We start from the raw sequence: 27,535 nt of genomic DNA on the forward strand, positions 1-27,535 counted from the left end.
AAGCATAGATTAACTATTGCTTGATATAATTTCCCATTTACACCATATAATTGTAGTTTTAAACATCTTTTCTCTTGGCATCTTGTCATCATATGCCTTTTCCTGATCTACAAACTTACATATAGATCCTTGTTATATCATCATGACTTCTCCACTATTTGTCTTCAGGTAAAAATTTGATCATGACAACCTCTATTTGGCCTATAGGTATACTTGAGAAAAGGCTAAGAAATATTGTAGAAGTGAAACATGTTTATCTCCAAGCTGGATTGAAGCTGTTGAACAGCCTGCATCCAGCTTGTTCATCTCCAAGCTTCTTCCACAATATTTCTTAGCATTTTCTCAAGTATACTTGCATAAACAGAAACGCCATTAGGGAAAATCCTCTGTCTCACATTCAGTTTTATTTCCCTTTTTATATATAGATAGGTACTATGAAAACACTACTCCAATCATCTGAAATTTGATCCTTTGACCAGGCCTTCTAATTTATGCAGTGAAGCCACAGTGAAACTTTTATACCTCCATATCTGAGCATTTCTGGTCAAATATTATTGACTCCAGCTGCCTTTCCACATTTCAGCGTTTTGACAGCTTTTTCTCCTTCAAGTATTAATATGTATTCCTGATTGCATTCTTGTTGAGGGTTTCTACTGTCATGCTTGTTTCATTTAGTAGTCTTTCAAAATCATCATTCCAGACATCTAGAATATCTTTATCTTCAGTTTTCATGTCACCATTATCATGTCTGATTCCTTTTACAGCTTTTTTTCTCCCATTTCTAAGCTTTTTCGATAGCCTCCAAAATATTTTATCACCTTCCTGATATTTATATTCTATGATCTTATCAAAGTCTTCCCATGATCTGTTTAGCTAATTTTACACAGTGCTTTGCTTTCATACATTTTTCTCTGTATTCTCTCAGAGCACAGGCAGACTTACTTGCCAGAAACTTTCATTATGTTTTCTTCTTTTCCGTTGACTGACTATTTAACTTCCTGAGTTCAGCATGGAATTCTGATTTGTTTTGTCCTTGCAGAAAACCTCATCACATGCTTCTCTGACTGAATCAATCAATGTTTTTTTTTTTCTTTTTTCCACGGTTTGCTACTGAATCTCCAAAGTTTGGTTCTTATTTTCAATCTATTTCATTTTTTCTTGAATAATGTTTGTGTATTTGAGGTCTACAAAGTTGGGCCACTTTTAGAGTTCACAATTGAAAGCTGGTCAACTTTGAATTTCATATTGAAAAATAGTGTGTATAAGAAAGTTTCAAAATGAATCATTTTATCCTATTCAAGACTAAATGGTGATCACATCTAATTTTAAACCCTCTGTATACTCTAGTGTCCTGATGTTTTCCTTAGTGGGAAAACATCACTATCAATTACAATATAGTCAATGAGACTTCTTATTTCTTTATCTTCTCTCCATGTGAATTTATGCACATTTTTATGTTGGAACATGGTGTCAGTAATAACTAGTTCATGTACTGAATAGTAATCCTAATCCTGAATGTACATACCATTATTATTAGCGTTACACTTTTCTCCAAATTTTCCCATAACATTTCTATATGTTTGGTAATCATTTCCTACTCCTTGTTGGAGATCTACTGTTTAGATCTCCAACAAGGAGCAACTTTTTCTTTTTTCTATATGCCTTGAAAAATTCCTCAACCTCTTCCTTAGAACTTTCTGTGGGACCATAAGCACAAGTAAATCTCAATGTCCAGTTCCCCATTAAGATATATATTTGCTCATATCACTCTACTTGATGTTGCATGCCATTCAAGACAATTATCCTCATGTTTAACTGTTGAATACTTATAGCCACTCCTTTTCCATGATTATCATTGCTTGAATATAACATCTTGTACTTGTTGCTTAGAAAGATCTCACCTGTTTTTTGTCTTCTTTGCTTTGGTAACACCTATTATATTGATCTGGTACTTATCCAGTTCTTCAGCTAGTTCCATTTCTTTTTCAATGATACATCTTAAGATGATGGTGCCAATCTTGAACTCTGTAAATGTCAAGTTGGGATTTGTGGTAGCTAACATGAAAACAGGGGAGGGGGGACTTGTTTAACCCTGTGATGTCCCAGCTAGTATGAAATTCTGTCACATTGTTTGCATTATGGCTTAAGCCAATAAGAATACAATTTGGTCAGCTAAATCCCAAATTTCCAGCCCATATTCGTTCGTTCAGTATCCAGGTAGATACCTAACAGGGTGTACCATGAGAAAGTAAGATGTCAGGTTAAAAGGCCTTTGGTTCTCCACATTCCTTAAAGGTTACGGGGCAGTCTCCTCCCAGTCATTCAGATTTGATCTTTAAGCACACATTTTACCACTCAACCAACCAAAAACACTTTCCCCAGCATGGCTGAGTTATTTATTTATTTATTTTATTTATAATATGGGTACAGATCAGGTTTAATTGAAATTAAAAACAATCTTAGAGAACAAAACAGAATATATAAAATATAAGAGTAAACCATTACCCAAAGTAAGTCATTTGTATCATAAATTTACGTCTGAATTCATCAGCACCAATCAGCTGAATGATTGATTAATTTGTTATATTTCTAATGAGCAAGTGTCTTGAGATGGACTGGTTAGTTTGCATATTAATGCAAAGAATATCTGTTTTCAGATAGACGTTCAATCTATAATTATGATAATTCACAACCATACTCTTGCTTTATTTTATTTATTTATTTATTGTTATGTAGCTTATTTCTGTGAATCTGATACTTGATTTTGGTTTTTAATTGATTTATTTTAGATATTATTTCTGGGAAAATTCCCATGTTACTCCTCTAAGCAAATATTATTTTTCTGGCTATATAGTCTATTTTTGTTTAGGAGTGTCCCTTTTATTGATGTTTTACATAGACAAATATGTGAAAAATATATAGGAGGAATAATTCGGACATACCTTTATAGGATGTTGCTGTCTTATTCAGCGGCATCCCAGTGTGTGGCGATATACATTCATCTGCTGTTAAAGGAAGGAAGTATGATTGAAAGGAGGAGGGGGGGGTGGAAAATGTGGGGGATAGAGAGATGTGGGAAAATTATTGGTGAGGCAAGGGGTATGTGAACTTTTTGAAAAACCCAGGCTTTTTTTATATTATTAAAGGTGGGCAGAGTATAATTTCGGGGGGGGGGGGTTGAAAATAGAAAGGGGAAGGATATGATCAGGGTAGATCATGACATAGACTTGTGTTGAACTTCCACCCCTAGAAATTTCATTTCTAGGATACTTGTATATAAAGAGCACTGACTTCAACTGCACTTTTACACAATACAAAGTATACTATTATTACTATTTGACACCTCCAGGGAGTCCAAAGACTCATCGAGGGAAGGCACCTGCTCTACAACCGTTTCCACCACTCAATCCACCAACTGACCATAACTACACCATCAATAGCCGACCACCACCACTAGTATTTCCACAGACAATCACAAACTTATATACAATCACAAAGTTGTATACTCTACTGCAGGTTCGAATCCATGCCCACGGCAGGATTCGAACCCGCAGTAGAGTATACAACTTTTTATTGATGGACCCCAAATTTCAAAACTTTACATTTTCTTTGCTTTAAACCTATTTCCATTGTCCACCTGTCCAGCCTATTCAAATCCTCCTGGAGAGGAATACCACTGGCACTAATAACTCTGATCTCAGCTTATTATATGGCACCCTCTTAAATGCATCTGCAAAATCCCCAAAAGGTAGCACATGCCTTTTCTTCTTCAACCACTCGTTACCTTATTACAAAAAACAATCTGACTACTAAAACGAGAATATGTCTTAACGATCCATGCTGCCCCCCCCCCTCAGAGAACATCACTCTGTTCTGCCAATTTTGTATACAATCTCACTAATTTCTTCAAAACCTTAACTACAGAAGAAATACAAACTGGTCTGTAGTTTGATATCTTCAGTCAACCTTTATGGCACTCTTTCATCCTCCTTTCATTCTCTGAGCACCTTTCCCATAGCCAGACTTTCACTGAAAAGCCAGGTCAATGAAGCTGTCAGTTCCTTAGCACATGGCAAAATCCCATCCATTCTCACTGCCTTACTGACATCCAGAGTACCTTAGGATTTTCCTTGGATCACAGGGCTAACTATTGTATTCCAGTTTTGTCTTCCTCATCACATTCCTGGCTTGAGTCATATGCCTCATGTAACTTCTCTACCCTTCTCTTTAGTTTTTCCATGTCCTCTTTTTCATCTATAGCTCTTGTTTGCTTATCAGTCATCCACTTTACACCAAAATGTGTTAGCTTTCTTACTTGAGGTATGCAACTTGCCTTTGTGGTAATAAATATTTCTTCATATGGTATGCACTAGTGATCTCTCTTCCATCCATGAAACTTCTCCAAGTTGATTAGGATTATTGTAATCATCTGCGCTATAATTTCAAATAAATTCTTTCTCCTTGCTACTTCTGCATGTCAAAATTACATGGTCACAATCAGATCCTTTAATGTTAAGCCCAAATCCAAAACTCTTGAACCTCATGTTCCCTCAACTACACTGCTACCTAAAACATTTATCCCTCAATTTCAGAAATCCTTTTCCTTATTACTATAAGCTATTTCTCCCTAGTTTATACTACTACTATAGCTAAAATTACTCAAAATGATCACTCATTTTGCACTTGCCAAACTTAACTGCTTAAATACTTGTTATCTTATTACAAAAAAAGATAATCTCCTGCTCTTTATCTTCTAAGTTTCTGGCCTATAGCAACATCCTGCTAAATATCCTATCCTACCCACCTCTGCCTCACACTCTGAAAATCATTAATACATTTCCCACTCTGAGAGGACACAATTCACTTACCATACATAACACTCCACCACCTCATTTATACTTCCTGTCATGCCAACAAAATATGCTATACCCTTCTATTCCTGGTCAAAGTGTCCTTTTCTGTCAACATTTCACTGAGTCCAGCAATCTTTGGATATTGAGGCTATTTATGCCACTAATTCATTCCCTTTATTCCTGATATTCCTTACATTTATATAGAAAATGAATTAGTACATTATCACTATTCCTATACCTACTGTTATCCCCCCCCCCGAAAAAAAAAAACTGAATTCGACTGTAATATAGCATACTCTCTCATCTTCCAAGTGACTATCCCTGCCCCCATCCTCCCTTCAATCAGTTTCCCTGCCATAACATTTTCCCAACTTGCCCAGAGAACAAAATCTCTTCAGATGCCTGCATTATTCCCCCCCCCCCATGTTCACATGCATCCCATTTCTAGTATATAGCTCTATTAACAAATGAACTCCAGACTTCCACATAATCCAAGCCTCTCCTAACATTCTCACTATCATGTTATTCATTATTGCTGCTCTTCTCTGAATTATCATATCTGAGCAATAGGCTATCTTCCCTCTCACACTTTTCTGTTGCACAGTCTCTAACATTAACCTCAGGTCACTTCCCAATTCACACTCCTTCTCAGGTCACTTCTCAATTCACATTCCTTCTCAGATCACTAATACCCATCATCATCACTATGAATCACTGAATCATCATATCATTCATTCCTTGCTCACTTGTATCCCTTGCTCTCTCTGACACTCTCTCCTCTTTGTCCTCTCTTACCTGGATACCCCTGTCATCTCCCCATGTCTTGCTAACTACATTATCTCCACTTCCTCTCTTTTCCTGGTTTTTCATTTTTTAATTTCCATAACTCTCTCTCTCTCTTACTCTTGTTTGCTTCACATTAAATAGTCTTCCAAGTCTCCAAATTTCCATCATGCTCCAACTCATTTTTCATACCTTTCGCTTCTCTCGATACCTCTGTTTCTCTCTCCAAGCATCCTACACTTGCTTGACATTCACCTACTCAATCAACACCATCCTCTAAATCTGCTACACTTTCTAATATTACATCCATCTCCATATCATGCACCTTCCTTGATCACACTACTCTTATTTATCTGCCAACACCCATTTCTGGTGCAGTGTCACTGCCACTACTAAAACCAGGGATACTGTTATCAGTATCACCCAGCTCTTCCCACTGTCTACATTTTATGCAGACATGCACTCATCCATCTCTAACCTGTCACATTTAGAATTGCTAGCATGCATGGATGCTGCAAGCACAGCATCCTACAAAATCTTGTTGGATACTGTGTACAATGCATCCTTAAAGGGTAGTGGACTGGGTGATAATATCAGCTAACTGAAATACAGTGGCTACCATTACTAAAAGACAGCATAATGCAAAATATACTAAAAAATACTTTAAACTCTAAAAAAAGCACAACTTGGCTAAATAATCTAAATGATCAAAATTCCACTGTACCTCTATCTTTTCCAGGAATGTTGTGAAATTCTCTATTAATGTAAAACTTATGTTGATTCAGGTGACCCAGTCATAAAAATACACGTAAATTAATAAAGTATGGAAAAATCAAGAATAAAAGACTATCTTTATAATCAGATTACAGAATGTGTTAAACTTCCACAGTACAGGTTTGAGTTAAAGGACAAATCAATCAGTTGAGACCTTCATCACTAAACCTCAAAGACATGTAACAAACACATGTATCATGCAATAATATTGGCACATAAAAATTACATATATCATTAAACATACCTAAGCAATCTGGCAAATTACTGATATCATGTTCCTTCTGGAAATCCCATAATCCATCTGCTGTTATGCACTCTACATAACCTTGGCTAAGTAATGGAAAAGAAGAGTTAAAATAAAATCCATCTTTACAGTTCACTTCACATTTCTGTTTCCCATTTGTGTGATTGCAACTGATGTTACCATTTGTTGGTGGAGAAAGCAAAGAGCATTCTTGTCCTGAGGAAAAATAACTGATATAACTGCCAGAATTATGTAGCATAATATTATTAGATGCCAGAATATGAAAACAATTATAAAAATAAATAAAGATTTATATAATTAATTTCAATTAACTGAAATGAATACATTTCAATTAATTGAAATACATTAAGGAATTTATCAAACTGATAAGGGGATTAATTGAAATGTATTCATTTCAGTTAATTTAAATTCATTATATAAATCTTTATTTATATAATTATAATTTATTTATATAATTATAATCTTTTATAAGTGATCTTTTGTATAATATACAAAAGATCACTTGCATGTTGCAGAGTACATTGGTCCTTTATAAAGCAATATGACAACTGGACTATATGCTTTCAACTGCAGTGACCACATCTGGACTATTATGCAAAGATTCATTGCTACATGGCTACATTGGAACTATTATGCAAAGGTTTGGCTGCTTTGGTTTCTGGGGAATGAAGAAGATCCAGAAATGAACAACCTTTACAGTGACAGATCTGAAGTGTTCCCTATAAGGATAGGTTTATGAGTTATGAAATTTGGCAGAAGAGAGGACATGATAAAAATATAAGCCACTAAAAGGATTTTAAATACATAACATGAGAATTAGAGGAAATCCCTTGCAATTGCGACCTCTCATGCCTTGCAAACCATATCCCCCTTCATGTTCTGATAAAGAAAACTAGCAAAGCCATAAGGACCTGAATATTTTGGAGTGGTGAATGAACGAAATCAGTTGTCAGATGATAATGAGTGCCACATTGTGTGAATACTGCTCACTATGGACCTCTCATGAGGCCTGACTTCCTGAAGATGCCTAAATAATGATCATATTCATAAAACATTTTGACCATTTACCGTATTTGCCGGCATATAAGATGCACTTTTTTTCTTTGAAAATAGGTCTGAAAAACAGGGTATGTCTTATACACCGATACTCAGTTTTTTTATTACTTTCATTTCTGGAAATTTTCTCTGTTTCGAGTTATGCGATTTCTTTCTCGCTTCCTTGCAGTGTGTGAGAGCATTCCAATTACATTAGTTATGTAATTCTAGTATTCCAGTTATGGATAGATAACATTTGCTCTAGACGCTCTAGTGGACTGTTGAAGAAGCCTACCCTGCTAGTACGGGATCAGTTTCGTTCTCACAGAACAGTAGATGTTAAAAATAAACTCAAGGAATTGAAAACTCAGTTAGCTGTAATTCCAGAAGGTCTAACTAGTCAGCTTCAACCTTTAGATGTCTGTATTAATAAACCATTTAAGGGATTTTTGAAGGAGAAGTGGAACTGCATCCAGAAGACTGCTGGATGCAGTATTCAGATTTTGAGGTTACACCATCAGGAAGAAAGAAGAGGCCTAGCATTTCACAAGTTTGTTAGTGGGTCAAAGCTTCATGGGATGCTGTGAAAACTGAGACAGTGGTTAAATCATTTAAGAAGTGTGGAATTAGTAATGCACTAGATGGTACAGAGGACAATTTGTTGTATGAGGACTCAGATTCTGATTTAGAAGAAGTTTCAAGTGTCTCTTCATTTTAGCTCTGGAGATGAACTTCTGGGTTTTGATGAAGATGATTAAAAGGTGGATACTCTTTCCTAGTTAGATTAGGTATTTGTTGAAAGTAGACCTACTTATTCCTTTATATTTGAAATACTGTAAATTCATTATAATATTTAGTGATCAAGTTTTTTCCTAAAAAATGTGTACAAAAAGGGGGTGCATCTTATACCCCCGGCAAATACCGTAGTTACAATTTCTAGTGAAATTGATAACTAATTAAAGATATTATTGTGGGATACTAGATGAATAAATTCATATGGAATAAGAGCCAAAGCACTAGACAAGCAGTATACAAACAAACAATCCTCAGATTAATTTTAAATTATGGATCGGAAAGTCGGGTTAAAAATGAAAAAGTTGATTGAAAGAGGATAAAGACCACATATTGAAGTTCTGATAAAGATTAGGGGAATGAATAAATTGTATAATCATAAAAAAATTAAAAGATTAAAAAGGAACCCAACTTCATTAGCATTCAATAATGTATGAGTTAGCCTAAGTGGTATAGTCACCTCAATAGAATGGGAAAGTAAAGGATAGCAAAACAGATGTGCGATACCAGGATGACAATAAAAAGACCAACATTAAGATCAAGATTATGTGGACTGATGCAGTCCACATAATCTTGATCTGACAAATCAGACCTGGCAGAACTGTTGAAAAAAGCTAGTAATGACCTATAGCTGCTTTGCATTCTTCTTGCCATAAGAATAAATAAATAAATGGAATGTTCATTTAATATTTCAACTATTTATGGTAGAATGACATTGATCAGAGAAAATGGTATAAGGATAACTGTTTGCAACAGTTATCCTTATACCATTTTCTCCAGTCAATGTCATTCTACCATAAATTCTTTTTTCTGCTGACTACTCATCATCTACTCCATATCATCTTAATGCCATCAGAGAAAGAACTCCCCTAGGATTTTTTTGGTTTCATTAGCTAACTGCTGCTCATACTGCACTTTTGCTACCCTTACCAACTGAGTCACCCATTCTTTACAACAAATCCGATAAGTCTGGATTGGTGCAACACAGGATAGAGACAAGCCAAAACATTCTCTGGTTCAGGACTCGCCTTCTACACAGATGTCACTATAAATTCGAATGCCTATTCACTGAGAGTACTGAGGCCTTACTTCAATGCCCTAACTTGAATTGAAATGATTGCCTACCCTTGTCAAAAATATGGGAAAGTTTAATCCGGATAACACACAAAGTTTTTTTTTTTTTCAATTGAGACCTTCTAGTTCTAACATAAGTCTAATGTTATCTTTAATTGAATTTGTAAATTAAGATTGTTGTATGAAATTATGAATTGATACCTATAATTTAATCATCACGCTGATGAAATTTACCTCTCTTTAGTGCTTAGCAACGTAACATCATGCGGCTCGTTCTACTTTTGAATGATCAATTGTTTGTATTCCACCTTGTAAAAAGCCACTGATGATAGTCTGTTAATTTCAGACTGAAATATTTGGCAAATATTAAAATATTCTTGTGCTAACATGTTGATAATTCTTAATTAGGTGCTAGAAAAGATCGGTAGAACTTTAAGACTCCTTAAAGATACTGACAAAAGAAAGCTGAAATACTGTGAACTCATTGTAAGGATGGAAGGACTTCTCAAAACAATAATAAAAGGTAAAGTTCCTGAAAGAGAAGAAAGGGTAGACCTTAAATGAAATGGATGCATGGTGTGTCTGGAGTGACTTATCTTCAGAGCATTGACTTCTGCAGAAAGGCATAGGACAGTACCACCTTGTGAGGACTGGTGTGGAACATTACCAAGGATAGGAGTGACCATATGGCATCTGATGATGTCCAGTGAGTTGATAGTTAGAGATGCATCTCCTCTAAATGTTTTGCTGTCTGTATTGCTAACAACATCATCAGGAGCTTGTTAACTTAAGTAAAAACTGACAAAAAAAATGTTTTTCAACAGCAGTTAATATCTATAAGTTGAAAAGACTGAAATGATAGTTTTAATCATAGTATTATTAGACATGTTAGATGTAGTCTCTACATTGTTGTGTAAACTCTGTCTGTGATTGCTGGCATAGGAGAGGTCTTTATTGTTACATATAATAATTAATGAGTTCCAGATGTTGTGAAGGATCATTCCTTGATTACTCTTTAGTGTGCCTTTTGAGTGAATGACCTCACAGGACTTCTTGAACAACCTGTCAAAGTAGTTCTCTTCTAAGTAGGGCATAGAGAATGCTTGCCAATTTACCATGTCATCTTCTTTGAAGATGTGCACTACAAGTATGCTTTTTCCTTCCCTTTTGTTTTCAGTGACACCTATATGTTCTTTGTTGCAGATTTAGAAACTTCTGCCAGTCTGACTTATGTATAATCTTTCTACAGGAACACAGAATCTTGTATTTGTATACACCTGGATGTTTATAAAAAGGAACCTTGTCGTTAAGGGAGCTTTCTACACAAAAGCTTCACAAGGTGTTGACTGGTTTGAAGGCTGTTCTGATATTGACTGCTTTTGATATTTTAGATTTTTTTTTTTTTTTTTTTGATGTATTGCCAATATATGGAATGGATACCATGCCTTTGTAATTAATTTCTGGGTTCTCACAGAATGACTCATCAGAAAATAAGTTTCTTTACCTTTTTTTTTTTGAGCATACATTTTGGAGAAAATGATTAAATAGGATTTGAAGTTTTTGTTTGATTTCATCATTTTTAGTATGTTTAAAGCTCTATTTTTCAAAGTTTTTACTATACCTAATTTTTGTTGATTAATTTTAACGGTATAGATGAGAACACAGAGTAGATTTAAATATTCAGTAGAACTGATACCTAAAAATGAAAAACATAATGGAGAAGATAAAAGTGGAAAGGCATGTGGCAATAATATATCAACAAAAACGCCGAAGACAACTAAAGAAATTGCTGCTGATAAACTGCAAGTACTTTTATTTTAATAATGTGCTAGAGAGAAAATATCAGACATTAGAAAGAAGAAATGATTCCAAAGAAAGGCAATCTCACTAAATGTGAAAATGGGAGGGAAATTCGTCTTTCAGCATCTGCAAAAATGTTTTGTAAAATTTTGACAAAAAGGATTAAAAGTGACACAGAAGAGATATTAAAGCATGACCAAATTTATTTTAGAACAGCTTGAAGTACTGTAGATCCATTTATACTTTAAGGAATAGGAACAAAGAATAGAATTTAGAAATTGCTTATACCTAAATCTAAGACTTTGCCAAAGCTTTGGACAATACTGATAGACATTAGCGATAATTGTTTTTCAGGGATTCCACAGATTCTAATGTGAAAATAATAAAAGAAATGTATGTAAAAAAAAAAGTCATTGTTGTAGAGAATGCATTGAGAAGGACTATTGTGAGATAGGGTTGTAATTGTCTGGATGACTCTTTAACAGCCACTGATTGGATTATAAAAAAGGAAGAAATAAAATAGAATGACACATGATTAGAAGATCTAAATTATGCAAATTACAGTTTTACTATCAAATAATGATATGAGCAAAACCAGAAGCACTGTATAAGGTAGCTGAAAAAGTTGAACTTAAATATAAAAATAAGTTCTTAAATTGAACAACAAATGCTACAAGGAAATTAAAATTGGCAAAACACAGTAAAGATCAAGAATTTTACATACTTCGGAGCTAATGTTGATACTAAAGATGGAACTGACAAGAATACAGTACAAAGACTGACAAAAACAAATACTGTTTTCAAAAGACTGAATATATGGAAATCCTTCGATATTATAATAAAACCAAAAAAGGTTCTTCACTACCAGCATGAGGACCATATTATAGAGATAAGGAAATTACCAAAAAACAAGAAGACAAATTTCTTTTTAAACAAAGTGTTTACATAAAATAATAAAAAGTTGGCCACAACACATAACAAATGATGTCATATGAACAGAGAGCAAAAAATTACCAGTTTAAAAAAAAAAAGATTAGATGAAATGGATTGGACATGTACTGAGACACAGACTGAAGAGAAATTCCAAAGGTAGCTATGACATGGATATCAGAAAGAAAAAGGAATGATCTAAACTACCATGGCAAAGAATGATAAAAAAAGAAAGATGGCTGGTTGAGAAGGGAAAGAAATAAGTCACTACAAAAGATAGTTAAGTGGAGAAGATGGATCTTGTCTTATATGAGGCATGAAGAATGGGCCATTTGAGATACTCTTCTACAATGTTTATTGCCAACTCTCTCTCACTTTCAATGCAAATGTGTTTAGATGATTTGTGAATATCTTTATCTATAAATGTCAATTTATTATCAAAGATCATATACATGGCATTCATGAATATCTTCATGAACTTTTTTTTTTTTTTTTTTTTGTGAATGGCATGAATTATCCTAAATTGTGTAAGTGGCCTCGGTATTGTATTACTTAAGACTTTTACTATTATTTATTACTTTGAAAGCATATGGTGTGAGGTGGAGGTGGGCAAGACAGGATATTTAGTGGGGTGTTGCTACAGACCCAGGAGCACAGAGGGTGGGAACCAGGAGATGTTTAGACAGTTGAGTTTGGCAAGTGCAAAAAGAATGATTTTTATAAGAGATTTTAACCACAAAAGTATAAATTGGGGAGAGGAAGATGCATGTAGCAATAAGGGAATGGAATTTCTAGAATTCTTGAGGGACAAATGTCTTAGGCAACATGCAATAGAGAGAACAAGAGGTACAAGAGTTTTGGATTTGGTTATAGCATCAGAAGAGTTGATAATAACTGAGATGACATCTCTCTCACCAGTTGGAGAGAGTGACCATATGGTTTTGACTTGGAAAATGAATAGACATGTAGGATATCAAAGAGACAAGAACGTATGTGGAATTATAAGGCAGGTGATTATAATAGTCTAAGATGTCAACTTGGGGAAGTTTCATGGAGGGAGAAATTGGAAGGCCAGGATATCATTAATGCATGGGAAATTGTGAAAGAATATTTGTTAGCAGCAATAGTAAGTTGTATACCACGAGTGAAGAAGAGGACGCAATTTGGAGTAAAGTGGATGACAAACAATATTAAACAGGAATTGCATTCGAAAAAGATGCTATGGAAGAGATATAAGGAGACAGGTGAAGAGAAGATGCATGAAGAATATAAGACACAGGCCAGAAGAGTGACTAGTATGGTAACGAAGGCGAAACTGGAATATGAGAGGAGATTGGCTCTAACATCCAAAGAAAATCCTAGGGAATTTTTTAGCTATGTGGCCAGTAGGAGGAGAAATGACTGTGGAAGAATGATATTGTGGGATAAAAATGGGAATAGAGTAACTGATGCAGATGACATAGTGGAATTGTTCAATGAACACTTTATTGGAGTATTTCATCCTGGAGGAGTCAGTTTTAATACTAGAAAGATAGGGCAGGTTTGAGGTTTAGAGGTACAGGAGGAGAGTGTGTTTCAAATACTGAGTACTCTGGATGTCAGTAAAGCTGTGGGACTGGATGGTATTTCACTATGAGTTTTCGAGAGATGTGCTAGGAAACTGACAGTGCCTTTGACCTGGCTTTTCAATGAAAGTCTGGCTGCAGGAAAGGTGCCGGTGGAATGGAAGGAAGGTAAAATAGTGCCATTGCATAAGGGCAGTAGCAGACTGGAAGTGTCTAATTATAGGCCAGTTTGTGTGTCATCAGTATTTGTTAAGATGTTGGAGAAAGTAGTGAGGGACCGTATACAACATTGGACAGATGAGGGTAATGTTATCTGTGAGAGTCAACATGAATTTATGAAGGGGCACTCTTGTTTTAGCAGTATGCTAGCCTTTTATGATAACGTTACAAGAGCATTAGATGAGGGAAAGGCATATACTGCTATTTTCTTGGACTTAGCGAAGACATTTGACAGGGTGCCACATGATAAGCTGATATTTAAGTTGCAGCACATGGGTCTGGATGTCAGATTGGTCAACTGGATTCAGGATTGGCTGTCCGATAGGTATCAGAGAGTTGTGTACGGTGGGACAGTTTCAAGGAGGCAGAGGGTTACAAGTGGGGTCCCACAGGGCTCAGTACTGGGACATATATTGTTTTACCTTTATATCAGTGACATTGTCAGTGGATTGCAAGGGGATATTCAGTTGTTTGCAGATGATGCGAAGCTGGGAAGGATTATTAGTAATAGTGCAGATGTGGTAGCCCTGCAAGAGGATTTGAATAAGCTAGATAGATGGGCAAATGAATGGGCGGTATTGGTTTAATGCAGCAAAATGTAAGGTCTTGAGGTTTGGGAAATATCGATGGGATGCTGCATACTCTATGGGAGGAGTTATACTGGAGGAAGTAGGGGAGACAAGAGATCTGGGGTTGATGATTGATAGAAACCTGAAATTTAGAGGACATATTGCAAAGGTGGTGAAGGTAACACAGAGGATTGCTGCAATAATGAGAAGGACACTGACCTGCAGAGATAAAAGGGTTATCATTCCGTTGTATAAGACTCTGATCAAACCACACTTAGACTATTGTTCTCAGATTTGGTCCCCAGAATTTGAAGGGCATAAATTAATTGTGGAAAGGGTATAAAGGCAGATAACAGAGATGGTTTCAGGACTGTACAATGTTAGTTATGAGGATCGGCTGAGGGAATGTGGACTGCAGAGTTTGATGGATAGAAGAAGGAGAGGTGATATGATTGAGACTTTTAAACTGTTGAAAGGTGGTTACAGGATTGACACTGGGGAGTTCTTTCGCTTAGTTGAACAGCAGAAAGGAGTGATGACAAGAGGCCATCCTTGGAAGTTACGAAAGGAAACTGTGAGGAAGAGGGTGAGGAGTGGTTTCTTTGCATGGAGGGTGGTTGAGCCATAGAATGCATTGCCTGATGGAGTGGTGAGAGTGAGAACGGTCAATGAGTTTCAGGAGTAGTATGATAGACTTTGTGTTTCTTAGGAGGGGGACCTCCCCTCAATGAGTCTTGATAGATTGTGTTTCTTAGGAAGGACCTCCCATGATGAGTCTTTTGACTCCATGGAGGCCTGGATAATAATAATAATAATAATAATAATAAAAGACATTGTCTCCATAGCCTGTATATTAAACTCTTATTGGTATTATTTGGTTATAATTCCACTGGTGGCATTAGTATTATTTCTGGAGAATGGAGAAATACTCAATACCCATAGCAGTATGTGCACAGAATTAAAATTATGAGAATGTTTATTGTTATTATTTTTTTTATTACTCATCGCTAGAGGTCCCACTCTCTCTCTCTCTCTCTCTCTCTCTCTCTCACACACACACAGTTCATTATATGCTGACTTAAATGCATTCACTGTCTCTGCACTCACCACCACACTCTCAGGCAATGCATCCCAGTCATCCACCACTCTTCATGCAAAAGATTTACTCCTCACCCCCTTGCTCACACCTTCCTTATACAGCTCCCAGGGATAGCCTCTTGTTCCCCCCCCCACACACCCATCTCCTGACATTCTATGCAAAATCTCATCCACATTAATCTGGTAATTACTCTTTACCAACTTAATATGTCTCAATCATGATCCCCTCTTCCTTCTATCCATGAGGTTCTGCAATTTGCATTCTTTCAATCTATCCTCATACTCCATATCCAGAGATCCGAAATTGACTTAGTGAATCATCTCTGAACCCTCTCCAACAACTCATTATCATTTCGAAAACCAGGCAACCACATCTGTGCACAGTAATCCATATGCAGTCTGATCAAAGCCTTGTATAATAGAATCATAAAATCATTACTTCTATATGTCAGTATTCTCCACATAATTCCTCTAATCTGTTGTATTGTCCTCACAATTTTAGAAAAATATCCATGAAATTTCAAGTCCATATCCACCATCATCCCTAGATCTTTTATCTCCTCCACATCCTCTAAGATATCCCCACCAATCCTATACTCTTCATCTCATCTTTGCTTCCCAAATTTTACACACACACTTACCCATTAATAGAGTACTTTGCATCATCTGCAAACAACTGTATATCACCTTTTAAACCCCTTCTGATGTCATTTAAATACAAATTAAACAATGGCTCCAAAACAGACCCCTGTGGGATATCACTCCCCCATACACAACCTGCTGATACCTATCAGACAGCCAATCTCCAATCCAATTAATGCTAAAACATTAATTCCATTTTTAACTGAAAGCCTCAAGCTAGAATAATGTGCACACTTTTATGCGCATTCAAAACCGAAGCATTTTATTTGTTTATAAAGGACTGTTAGATACTGAGTGCAATATATTATGCTTAATTCTTCTAGCACAAGGCTTTTTTTTTTCAAAGAGAAAGTTTATAAAATGATTTAATTCTTGATGTTGTAATTATTCTATATTTCTGCCTGGTTTCAGAGACGAACTAAAAAGTTCCACAACAGCAATATTAGGCTAGTGAAATCCTTACTCAAAATACAGGAAAATATGCTTTTAGAGATCATGTCGTTGATGCAGTATAAAGACAAACCACAGATAAAGTTGTAAATATTTTATGAATGGCATCACAGAGCTGCTATGATTTTATGGTAGACTTTTGGATTCCAAATAAAAGTTGGATTTATATAATCACAGATCAATGGATTGCAAATGTAATATATTAAGTAAATGAAGTAAACATTATGGCTTTAAGAGATCATTCTACAAGCATGATTGAAAATTTTTTTGAAGTTTTTAAGAAATTTTAGTTCCAATTATTCCTAATTTTAACATTAACTACTAGAGATGCTATTTATAATTATATCTTACGCTTGCTTTCACCACCTTTTCGGTTATCCACAAATAAAATATGATAACTGCATGATCCATTTGTCCTTAATTCTGGATCCCATGCTTTGCATGTAATATTGTACATCCCAAATGCTTTTTCAGTAGCATTAAAACAAAAAACTTCAGTAAGTTGTCTGTTAGATGTATAAAACAATGGAATCTCAAGTGCAAATGCTGATGGATCATCAGTTTCAATTATCTGATCAAGACATGAAGACTCTGATGGCATAGGAGAAATTTTTTCTGTTAAGGAAAAAGAAAATAAATTTCCCACTAAATATGAAATTGTTAGATAAATAAAATCTCATTACTTCAAATATTTTACACAATTTTAACAATTTTTTTACCAAGCCTAGTTCAACATGAAGTAACAGCAAAAAAGCATTTTAAATTTATTAGAGACTTGAAACATTCTTCTGTCCAAAAATTCTGCATATCAGGCTCATCTTTAAATATGAATGTAAATGTTTAAATGAATATAAATCTTTACATATTATATGAAGTGATTTAACACAAAATTTAATGTAGTTTCTAAGGAAATTAGTAAACATAGATACTTTTGTGAGCAAGCAGGTTAGTCGAGTTTGTGCAAACAAACCTTATGTGCAATGAAATAACTTTCAAAATTAAATAGTTAAATATTTTAATTCAACATATAAACTATTAAAAATAAAACAATAAGTGATCAAGTTAAAATGCTGATCTTATTTTTATGAGAATAAAAATATTTTCTTGGGCATCTCAGTGAATTCAGAGACTCATCAACAGAAGGTCTGTGCTAACCATTATTCACATAATAGCTATACATTTCAATTTATTCACTAATGAAGCATTCACAACTGACCCTAGCAATCTATTCACTCTAAGCTAAAAAACTAGCACTCATACCCTTTGTAACCATACATAATTTCCAGGGTTGACCCCTTGTTCTCTTCTTTCCTTCATGCCATGTATTGAGAAAAAGACCCATCAATTCTACTAAAACTCTTTAATAACTTGTTTCTATGACATCATTCTTCCTAATTTTCTTTTAGGAAGAATATACTACTCTGATGTGTCCATCAATTACACACTTATCCATATCAGTCTTATCCACAGCACCATGATGTCCCCTATCTTCTCCCCAGAGTATCATTCGTGTCCACTATTCCTGAATTCTTACCAACTTTTTCAATGCCTTAATCACCACTCCCAAGATATTGGTCTGTAATTTGTTGCCTGTCATAATACAGAGGCTGATATCAGAAATTAAGCAGAAAAAAAGGGGGGGTGATAATGATTGGGACATACAAATTGCTGAAGGGATTGTTGTATTATTACATCCTCAATAGAGTCCGCAGGCTCATTGCGGGAGATTCATTCAACTGACAACATATCTATCATACTGAATCTTAAAATCCTTAACATTCCCCGCATTAACAACATATTTCAGTAATGTGTTCTGTTCACTTACACTTCTCCTGTAAAAAATCTACTCCTCACACCCCCTCTTCACCAGAATCTTAAAAAACATCCAGGGATAGACCATAGTTCTTTCTGATGAATGAGTGGAATGGGTTGCAAGTCAGTTGTTGGTGCCATGCCTGTGAATGAGTTCAAAGTAAAGTATGATTAGATATTGCGTGAATGTTCAATAATGTTTAGCATAATGTTTAGGGCCTTCCTTGATGAGTCTAAGGACTCCATCAAGTTGCCCTTATATAATAATAACAATAATACTTGACAATAAATTATATTCTTGTTTTAATTCTTTAGGCTACTTATTCAAGTAGCCTAACCATGATAATTTACCTGGTAAGATAATAAATTTACTGCCTCACCAAGTAAATTACTATTCCAAGCAAAAAAAAAAAAATTTTTTTTATCTCGTCCATTATTCCGTCCCTGTAGTGGTTCTCAGTAAGATCTGCAAAATACCTCTACAGCTGCAATCACCTCTTGATTCGAAGAAAAACGCTGACCAGCGAGGAAGAGTTTTAGTTTTGGGAAGAGATAGAAGTCAGAGGGAGCCGAATCTGGGGAATAGGGTGGATGTTCCAACAATTCATAATGCAGATCCCTTAATTTTCCCATTGCCAAAACACCTTTGTAGGCAGCTGCATTGTCCTGATGAAAGATGATTTTTTTCTTCTGCAAACCGGATCTTTTCTCATGAATTTTTTCATCTAGTCTGGTTAAAAGATTGGAATAATATTCTTCTGTTACCCTTTTCAAGATAATTAATAAACAAAATGCCTTTAGCATCCCAAAACACTGATGCCACGACCTTTCCTGCTGATAGAACTGACTTTGTCTTCTTTGGCACTAAACAACTGGCTTCTCCACTGTTTGGATTCTGGTGTGTAATAGTGAATTCAAGTCTCATCCATAGTAAAAAATTGATGCACAAAATCAGTTTTATTCTTGTTAAAATGCTCCAAATGTTCAGAGACTTTCATGTGAGTGCATTTTTGATCTGCTGTGAGCAAGCATGGCACCCATCTTGCGCAAAGCTTTTTCATTTGCAATTCCTCATGCAAAATATATTATGCATGTTATTTTGAAATGCCTAGAGTCTCAGCAATTTCACCTATCTTAGACTCGCCGGTCATCCAATACCATATTGTGCACTCGATCAACGATTTCTGGTGTCGTTACACTTTTTGGACGTCCTTCACGTCATCATCTGCAAGGCTGGTATGGCCACTTTAAACTCAGCAGCTTATTTCTTTATTGTTGAAAATGAAGACGAGTGCCCATAAACGTTTATGAACTTCGAATGGATTTCTTTTGGAATTAAACGTTCTTTTACAAAGAATTTTATAACCACACGATACTCAATTTTATCCATTTCAAGGGATACAGACAACACTTTTGCTTCAATCAGCTGTATAAAACAAACTTCTTGATAGAATGACTTGCAATTTCACCTGGATGCTTATGAATAAGATGTACCAACTTAGAAAAGAAATCTTGCCGATAGTGTTGCCATCTATGGTCGAGGCCAAGAACGTTTTATACCACCTTCATATAATCTTGAGAGAAAACCAGAAATTATAAATGAAATGATGAATGCATGGGAACACATGAGAAAATGTGAAATGAAATGATGAATATAAGGGAATGAAACACATGAATGTATGGGAAGACAGGCTTAGTTCGTGGATTGTTTAGAATATTTTGAAGGGAGATATAAATATACAAGGGATGAGTTACTTTGAACAAATGTGGAAGTATATGCTCAGAAAAGTATAATGCAGAGGTGGAGAAATGGATAATGGCTTACCAACTGAAGGTAAGTTAGCCAGCCTCACACAGAGGTAGCATAGTTTTTCTTCTTTGAAACTAATTTTTCAACCCGTGAAACAGGCAAACCAGCGAAACATGCAATTTAAACACATAACAAACAATACAGATAGGATTAACTGCCTGATCATAATCAACAGATTTATAAGAAGCCTGTGGCATACTATTGAGTCCAAAGTGAACGAGAAGACTGGCGAATTTATGGTCTCAGTAGATTCAATTTATTCAAAGTTACTGGTGTTAGCAAAACACGACTGACCAAAAATGCCATCACAATAAAAAGAATGGATGATAAACTGAGGAGTCATGCTAATAATTGCAGAAAATCACAGATAATGAGTGAATTTCTGGAGTTTTTGAGAAAGAAATTTAAATAAGCGAATATGAAGCAAACAGAGATTTGAGAATTCTGGATTTCATACTAACAGAATGAGACAGCTTCCATAGCGTAATTGGAAGAACGACAGTACATTGATTGGAAAAGGCCAAAGTTTGATTCCTGTCATTACAAGAAGAATCATTATATGCCAGCCTGGTTGGCTGAGTAGTCAGCATATCTGCTTTCCAGCCAAAGAATCCCGCCATGGATGTTTGTGATTGTCTGTGAAAATACTAGTGGCAGCGATTATAGTTAAATTTATTCAATTTAACTATAACTAATTATAGTTAAATTGAATTAAAGGACCTGTTCTTTTGAAAAAAAAAAAAAAAAATCACTTATTTAATGCTTTTTTTCTTGTTCAAGCTGAGCAGTCAAAATTTATGGTATCACTAGACTCTGCAATTTGCAGAGTCTAGTGGATAGGAAGAAGAGGGGTGATATGATAGAGATGTACAAGTTAGTAAGGAATTCCAGTAAAATTAATACTGAAGAGATTTTTCATAAAATGGTGGGAGATCAGGGAAGAACAACCTTATAGAGCTTCCAGGGAGAATCATCCCTGGAAGTTGTATAAGGAGGGTGTGAAAAAGGGAATGAGAAGTAGGTTTTTTTGTATGCAGAGTTGTGAATGATTGGAATGCCTTGTCCGAGAGTGTGGTTTTTGCAGAGAATTTGAATGTGTTCAAGGCAAGGTATGATGAGCTGTGTGTATGACAAAGGGACCTCCTAGATGAGTTTTTGACTCCATGGTGTCTTAGGATAATAATAATAATAATAAATTTGTTGTTGCAGTCCTAGCTCTATCCTTATATCTTGCTCTACTAATTAGGAATCACATATGTGCTGAAACTGTTGAACAACCAGGTCATGAACATTGCTAACCTGTGGTCAGAACCAGTGCCAAAGTCACACAGCAGAGTTTATATGGTATACTGGCCAGACCTTGCACCTGCTGATTCAAATGATAACACTTGTTGCATAAATGAGACTTCAATGGTATCATAAAGAGATGGATCGAATTGAGACCATGTTCTGTTTAATGAGTGATAATGCCATATTTCATTCAATAATATAATGTTTTTCATCTGTAATTTTATGAAATATTTATTTAAAGCAATATCAAAATTTCATAAGCTTCTGAATCACTCTCTTATATAAATATTTATAATTTTAAAATACTTCTGAAATATCACTTACTTAGACAGCTAGGAGTTATGCTAGTATTCCATTTGAGAGTTGACAAGCATTCTCTGGTGACAAAACCAAGCTGACTTGTGGGAATCACAAATCCATCATGGCAAACATATTCACAGATGGTGGAGACCGGAAATGTTCCAGAATTTTCTCGGAGGCAACTGATATCTCCATTTTCAATGAATGGTGGAATATCACACTTTGGAACTAGTCATAATAATGACGACATTAGTCAGAAGAATTACTGAATTAAATTCAGTAATTAAATTAAATTAAATTGTATTATTAAAAATATAAATTACATGAAAGTAATATATTAGGACAGGGCTATCCAACCTTAGGTAATCCGAGGGCTGCATTAGAAAAAAAAATTTAGCCAAGGGTCGCATCACAATGCATATCTAGTAATTTGGTGAGTAGCAGCAACACAACCTTGAAAGCTGAACAAACGAACAACACTAATTACACACTAATCACACGCTCACGTGCCCGCAGCATGCGCATTGGAACAAAACAGTGTAAGAATGCTTCTTTGACACATTTAATATTTGAAAAACACTTGGGTATATAGTGATGTAAAAACACCAAATAAAATTATCAACATCGAGATTATTGATTAGTGATAGAATTAAAATATCTAATACGCATTCGATTCAAACTGTTTTATTTTTTTGCTCATGAAAATCAAAACCCACAGGTGGGCTGCACAAAATCGCACTGCAGGCCACATGCAGCCCGCAGGCAGTGCTTTGGAAAGCCCTGTATCAGGATATACAATGCTGCATTCTGCAATTACATTTGAGAAGTACATCAGATCTTTTCTATACCAATAATCATTTACAAGTGATATGAAATGGACTGCACAAAGCAAATGTGCTAGCTATATGTATGACTGCTTTACTTATAAACGACTTGGATTAGTGAACATAGGAAGAGTAATTATTATGGGTGATTTTAATTATGGCGGTATAGATTGGAATGAAGAGATAGCATTTGGGAATAAGGAAAATGAATCTCAGGGCAGCATGTAAAGGAAGGCACATGAAGATCAATAGTTCTATATCTGATCATTTCATCAGAGGATATGAGAGTGGTTTCACACTTTCCTCCAGTTGGTGAAAGTGACCATAAAGTGATCACCTGTGTTGTGGTCATATGCAGACTTGTTAAGAAAGGATATATATGAAATTATAAGGCTGGTGATTATGACAAGCTTAGGAGACAGCTTGGAGCTATAACATGAAACAAGGAGTTGCAGCAAGAAAATAAATGATGCATATGAACTGACAAAGTATAGAAGTACAGCATCAATGTGTGAATGTATTCTGAAGGCCAAAAGGCTGAATAAGGTAGGTAGATGCAGAGGTGGCGGTCAGCCCCAGACAGCACTTTAAACCTTTTCGAACTTTTGCAGTTAATTCTAAAATACAGTCTCGAGAACTCAGTTCCAAATATTGTAATACTACTGCAAACCTCACAATTGCTGTAAGTGTTGCTAGTTGTGAGAGTTTTTCTAAATAAAACTGATTAAGAATTACCTACATTACTATGAAATAGACTTCGCCAGTGTTGACAATTTGGCTAACAGAAAAGCAAGATTTAATTTTAACTTTAATGTTAAAATTAAAGTTTTACTTCAAAAATAAAGTGTTTTAGTTTAATTCCCTATACGTCATTTTGATTTTTTGTAGTATTTTTGGTGTGTATTGAGAGGGGGCAAACTCAGGGACTGACCCTGGTGGCAAAAGCTCTAGTTACACCACTGAGTAGATGTAAAATGGATGAATGTGGAACTTAAGCATGAAATCTGGAAAAAGAAGGTACTTTGGAGGAAGTACAAGATTAATAATGGTAATAATCAGTTACTTGAAGAGTATAAAGAACAAGCCAGGAGAGTGACTCAGTAAGGAAAACAAAAGTAGAGTATGAGCAGAAATTGGCAAATCAGGTAAAAAAACACCCTAGAGAGCTTTTTAGATATGCAGCAAGTAGAAGGAAGAATGATCATGGTAAGATGATGTTAATGGAAGAAAGTGATAGAATGGTAACTGCTGCAGAAAACATTGTTGAGATATTCAATGATCAATTTATAAGGGAGTTTCATCCTTATCATGAGGAACTTAAGTGTAGAGGACATAGAAGAGGAAAGCTTAATTGTGAGTGAGCAGGAGGTATCTGAGGAAATAAATCAACTTGATGTCAATAGGATTTGATGACATATCACCACACATCTTAAGGGAATGTTCCAGGGAAATGGCAGTAGCATTGGCATGCCGGTTTAATAAAAGTCTTGCAACAGCACAAGTTCCAAGAGAGTGGAAGGAGGGTAAAATTGTTCCACTGCATAAAGGCGGTGATAAGGCTGTAGCTTCAAATTATAGGCCAGTCTGTATATCTGGAGTTGTAGTGAAGGTACTGGAAAAATTGAGAAAGGTAGGATACATAAATGGGTTGATAACAGCAGTATTCTCTATAGTTATCAGCATAGGTTTGTTAAGGAAAGATCATGTTTCACTAACTTACTTATGTACTATAACAAGGTGACAAATACCTTGGACAGGGGAGATACATATAGAGTGGTGTACTTGGATTTTGCAAAAGCTTTTGATAGAATGCCACATGACAAGCTGTTAAACAAACTGAAACAGATGGGACTGGATAACAGACCTCTGAGTTGGATCAGTGACTGGCTGTCGGATAGGTATCAGAAAGTTGTATATGGGAGTGCGGTATCCCGAAAGAGAAAGGACACTAGTGGTGTGCTGCAGGGGTCAGTTTTGAGGCCATTGTTGTTCAATTTGAATGTTAATGAACAGTGGTGGCTCGTGGGGTTAAATCGTGGGGTTATGCAACTTTCGAAATATACATACACACTGTAAGTACAGTGTATATATGTTTGGATAAAATATCAAAATTATAGTAAAAATTTAAAAAAATTAAACATGAAAAAATATTGTTTATTATCGATAAAATTTATACAGTTGGGTATAATTCAAAATTACTTAAAAATAAAATATATTCTTCTTGTTTTGTTTCATGAAAAAATATTGTTTATTATCGATAAAATTATACAGTTTAGTATAATTCAAAATTACTTAAAAATAAAATCCATTTTTCTTGTTTTGTTTTGAGCAAAAAGGTCAATAACTTTTCCCTTGATGTTTGTGTGACTGTTGAAGAATTTTTTCTCCGTTGAAATCATCGCAAGTGCACTTAACCTTTCAAGTACATTTATTCTCTTTAATATTGAAAAACAGTGTTCAGGCTCTGATGTAGTCATAGGAATTGTCAAGAGAATTTTTATCAATACAGTAATTTCACTAAGAACACAATCTAAATTATTTTCTATTATAAATTTTAACAAGTCGATTAATTTACAATAATCATGCATGTCCAGTCTACTGTAGAATACTCGAAGTTCAGTTTCAAGCTTTTCTTTGTTGATCATGGGATATATTGTGTTTACTCTGTAAACACGATAAGCACTATGAACACTACTACTGGCACAAACTGCATATAAACAACAGTAGAACTGCATGCCAGACAGTGCCGTATTATGCTAATAGCTTGCATCTCACTATGACGTGCATATGCTTGCGCACATAGCAATAATGACACTGTGGTAAACACAGTGCTGCTAGCATCCTTCGTCCTTCTAAGTGCTACAAGATGGATTTTTATTATTTTTTATACAAAATAAGAGAATTTATAGGATTGTTTACAAGCAAATATAAATAAATTAATAAATATATTTATATATCGAGAAAAATTGGGGGTGCTGCAGTTCTGCAGTGCCAATGCACAAACCGCCCTGTTAATGATATTGGGAAGGGTTTAACTGGTGATGTGCAGCTGTTTGCAGATGTTATGGCCTTACAAGAGTACTTGAATAAATTGCATGAATGGGCAAGTAAATGGAATTGTCAGGTCAATGTTGCAAAGTGTAAGGTTTTGAGATTTGATAAGCAACAATGGGATGCAAAGTATATATTTGGTGGAGAAACTTTAAAGGAAGTAGAGGAGATGAGAGATTTAAGAGTGATGGTGGACAAGGACCTGAAATTCAAGGGACCATATTGCACAAGTTGTGAAGATGTCACATCAGATAATGGTAATGATACAAAGGACCCTGACATGCAGAAATAGAGGTTATGATGCCATTGTATAAGGCCTTGATCAGACCTCATATGGATTATTATGCACAAAGTTGATCGCTCGGTTTTCATGATGAGAAGGATATGTTGGAAAGGGTCCAGAGAAGATTCACAAAGGCGGTCAGTGGTCTTTCCAATGTGGAGTATGAGGATAGACTGAGAGAATGTTAAGTTGCAGAGCCTCATGAATAGGAGGGATATGATTGAGACATATAAGCTAGTCAGGGGTTGTTATCAAGTTGATATGGAAGAGATTTTTCATAGAATGCAAGAGGGGATAGAACAAGAGGCCATCACTGGGAAACTGTATAAGAAGGGTGTGAGCAGAGAAGTGAGAAGCAGATTCTTTGCATGGAGAGTGGTTGAATGGAATGCATTGCCTGAGTGTGTTGTGAATGTAGACATATTGAATCAGTTTAAAGCATGGTTAGATGAACATCGTGTGCAATAGTGTGTACCTCCCACAACGAGTCTCTGATTCCATGGAGGTCAGATGTTAATAATATTTCTGACAAGGGTGATGGTGAAGCAGCATTATTGTATTTATTAGTATAAATTTGTTTTCTGTATACTAAGAATTGTAGACTGACATTAGGTTGATACAAAATGAGAACATCTAGAAAAGGTGGACAATTGTTATCTTCTCCTTCAAGTGTAATTTTAATTCTTGGGTTACTGAATTAATTTTCCCAAGAAATTCATGAAGTTCAGACAAGGAAGAGTTCCATACAGCAAAACGATCATCAACATATCTCTAAATAGATGGCTAAGGAGAAAAAATGGTCAACGTATGTTGTTCGAATCATTCCATAAAATAATTTGCTAGATTAGTGGAAATAGAAGACACTACAGCTCCTTCTATCTGTTTATAAAGTTTGTTTTGACAACAAAAGTAGCCTGAAATTATGACAAATTTGAATAATTTTACAATTACATTTTACAATTCAGGAGGAAAATCACTGCATAATAATTCTATTGTGTCAGCCAGTGGGATGTTTGTGAAGCTACATCAAAAATGATTAAAAGATCTGTAAATTGTAAAGATAATTCTGATATTTATTCTTGAAATCTTCTGAATTTTTAACAAAGAAGAATGTTCTGTAAATGCAGAGAGAAGATCTGACAGATGTTTCGAGAGCATATAGGTCAGACAACCTATATTATTCACAATAAGTCTTAAAGGAACATTTTTTTTTAATGAATTTTGGGAGGACCAGAAAATCAGGGAGGTCTAGCATGATGAACTCAATTTTCAATTTTCCTCCTCAGCCAAATAAGAAGGCTAAGAGACCTATATAT

The 27,535-nt window shown here is 35.3% G+C and overlaps 1 protein-coding gene across 4 annotated transcripts in view; it reads right to left on the minus strand.

Annotated features, from left to right (window-relative positions):
- Positions 1-27,535, minus strand: part of LOC150105013 (sushi, von Willebrand factor type A, EGF and pentraxin domain-containing protein 1-like) — a 344,216-nt gene that overhangs the window by 27,952 nt on the left and 288,729 nt on the right. For 3 of the 4 annotated variants that reach the window (XM_090396105.1, XM_090396106.1, XM_090396102.1), the window contains 3 exons: positions 22,086-22,289; positions 17,201-17,464; positions 6,655-6,870 (listed from right to left, as the gene is read on the minus strand). In XM_090396105.1, the coding sequence (XP_090252231.1) occupies positions 6,655-6,870; positions 17,201-17,464; positions 22,086-22,289 (684 nt within the window). The remainder of the gene's footprint in view (positions 1-6,654; positions 6,871-17,200; positions 17,465-22,085; positions 22,290-27,535) is intronic. The other variant, XM_090396104.1, reaches the window with a different exon arrangement.

Source organism: Typopeltis vanoorti, chromosome 7, assembly GCF_054136105.1.
Source record: "Typopeltis vanoorti isolate ZY-2024b chromosome 7, IOZ_Tvanoo_1.0, whole genome shotgun sequence".
NCBI classification, from domain to species: Eukaryota; Metazoa; Arthropoda; class Arachnida; order Uropygi; family Thelyphonidae; genus Typopeltis; species Typopeltis vanoorti.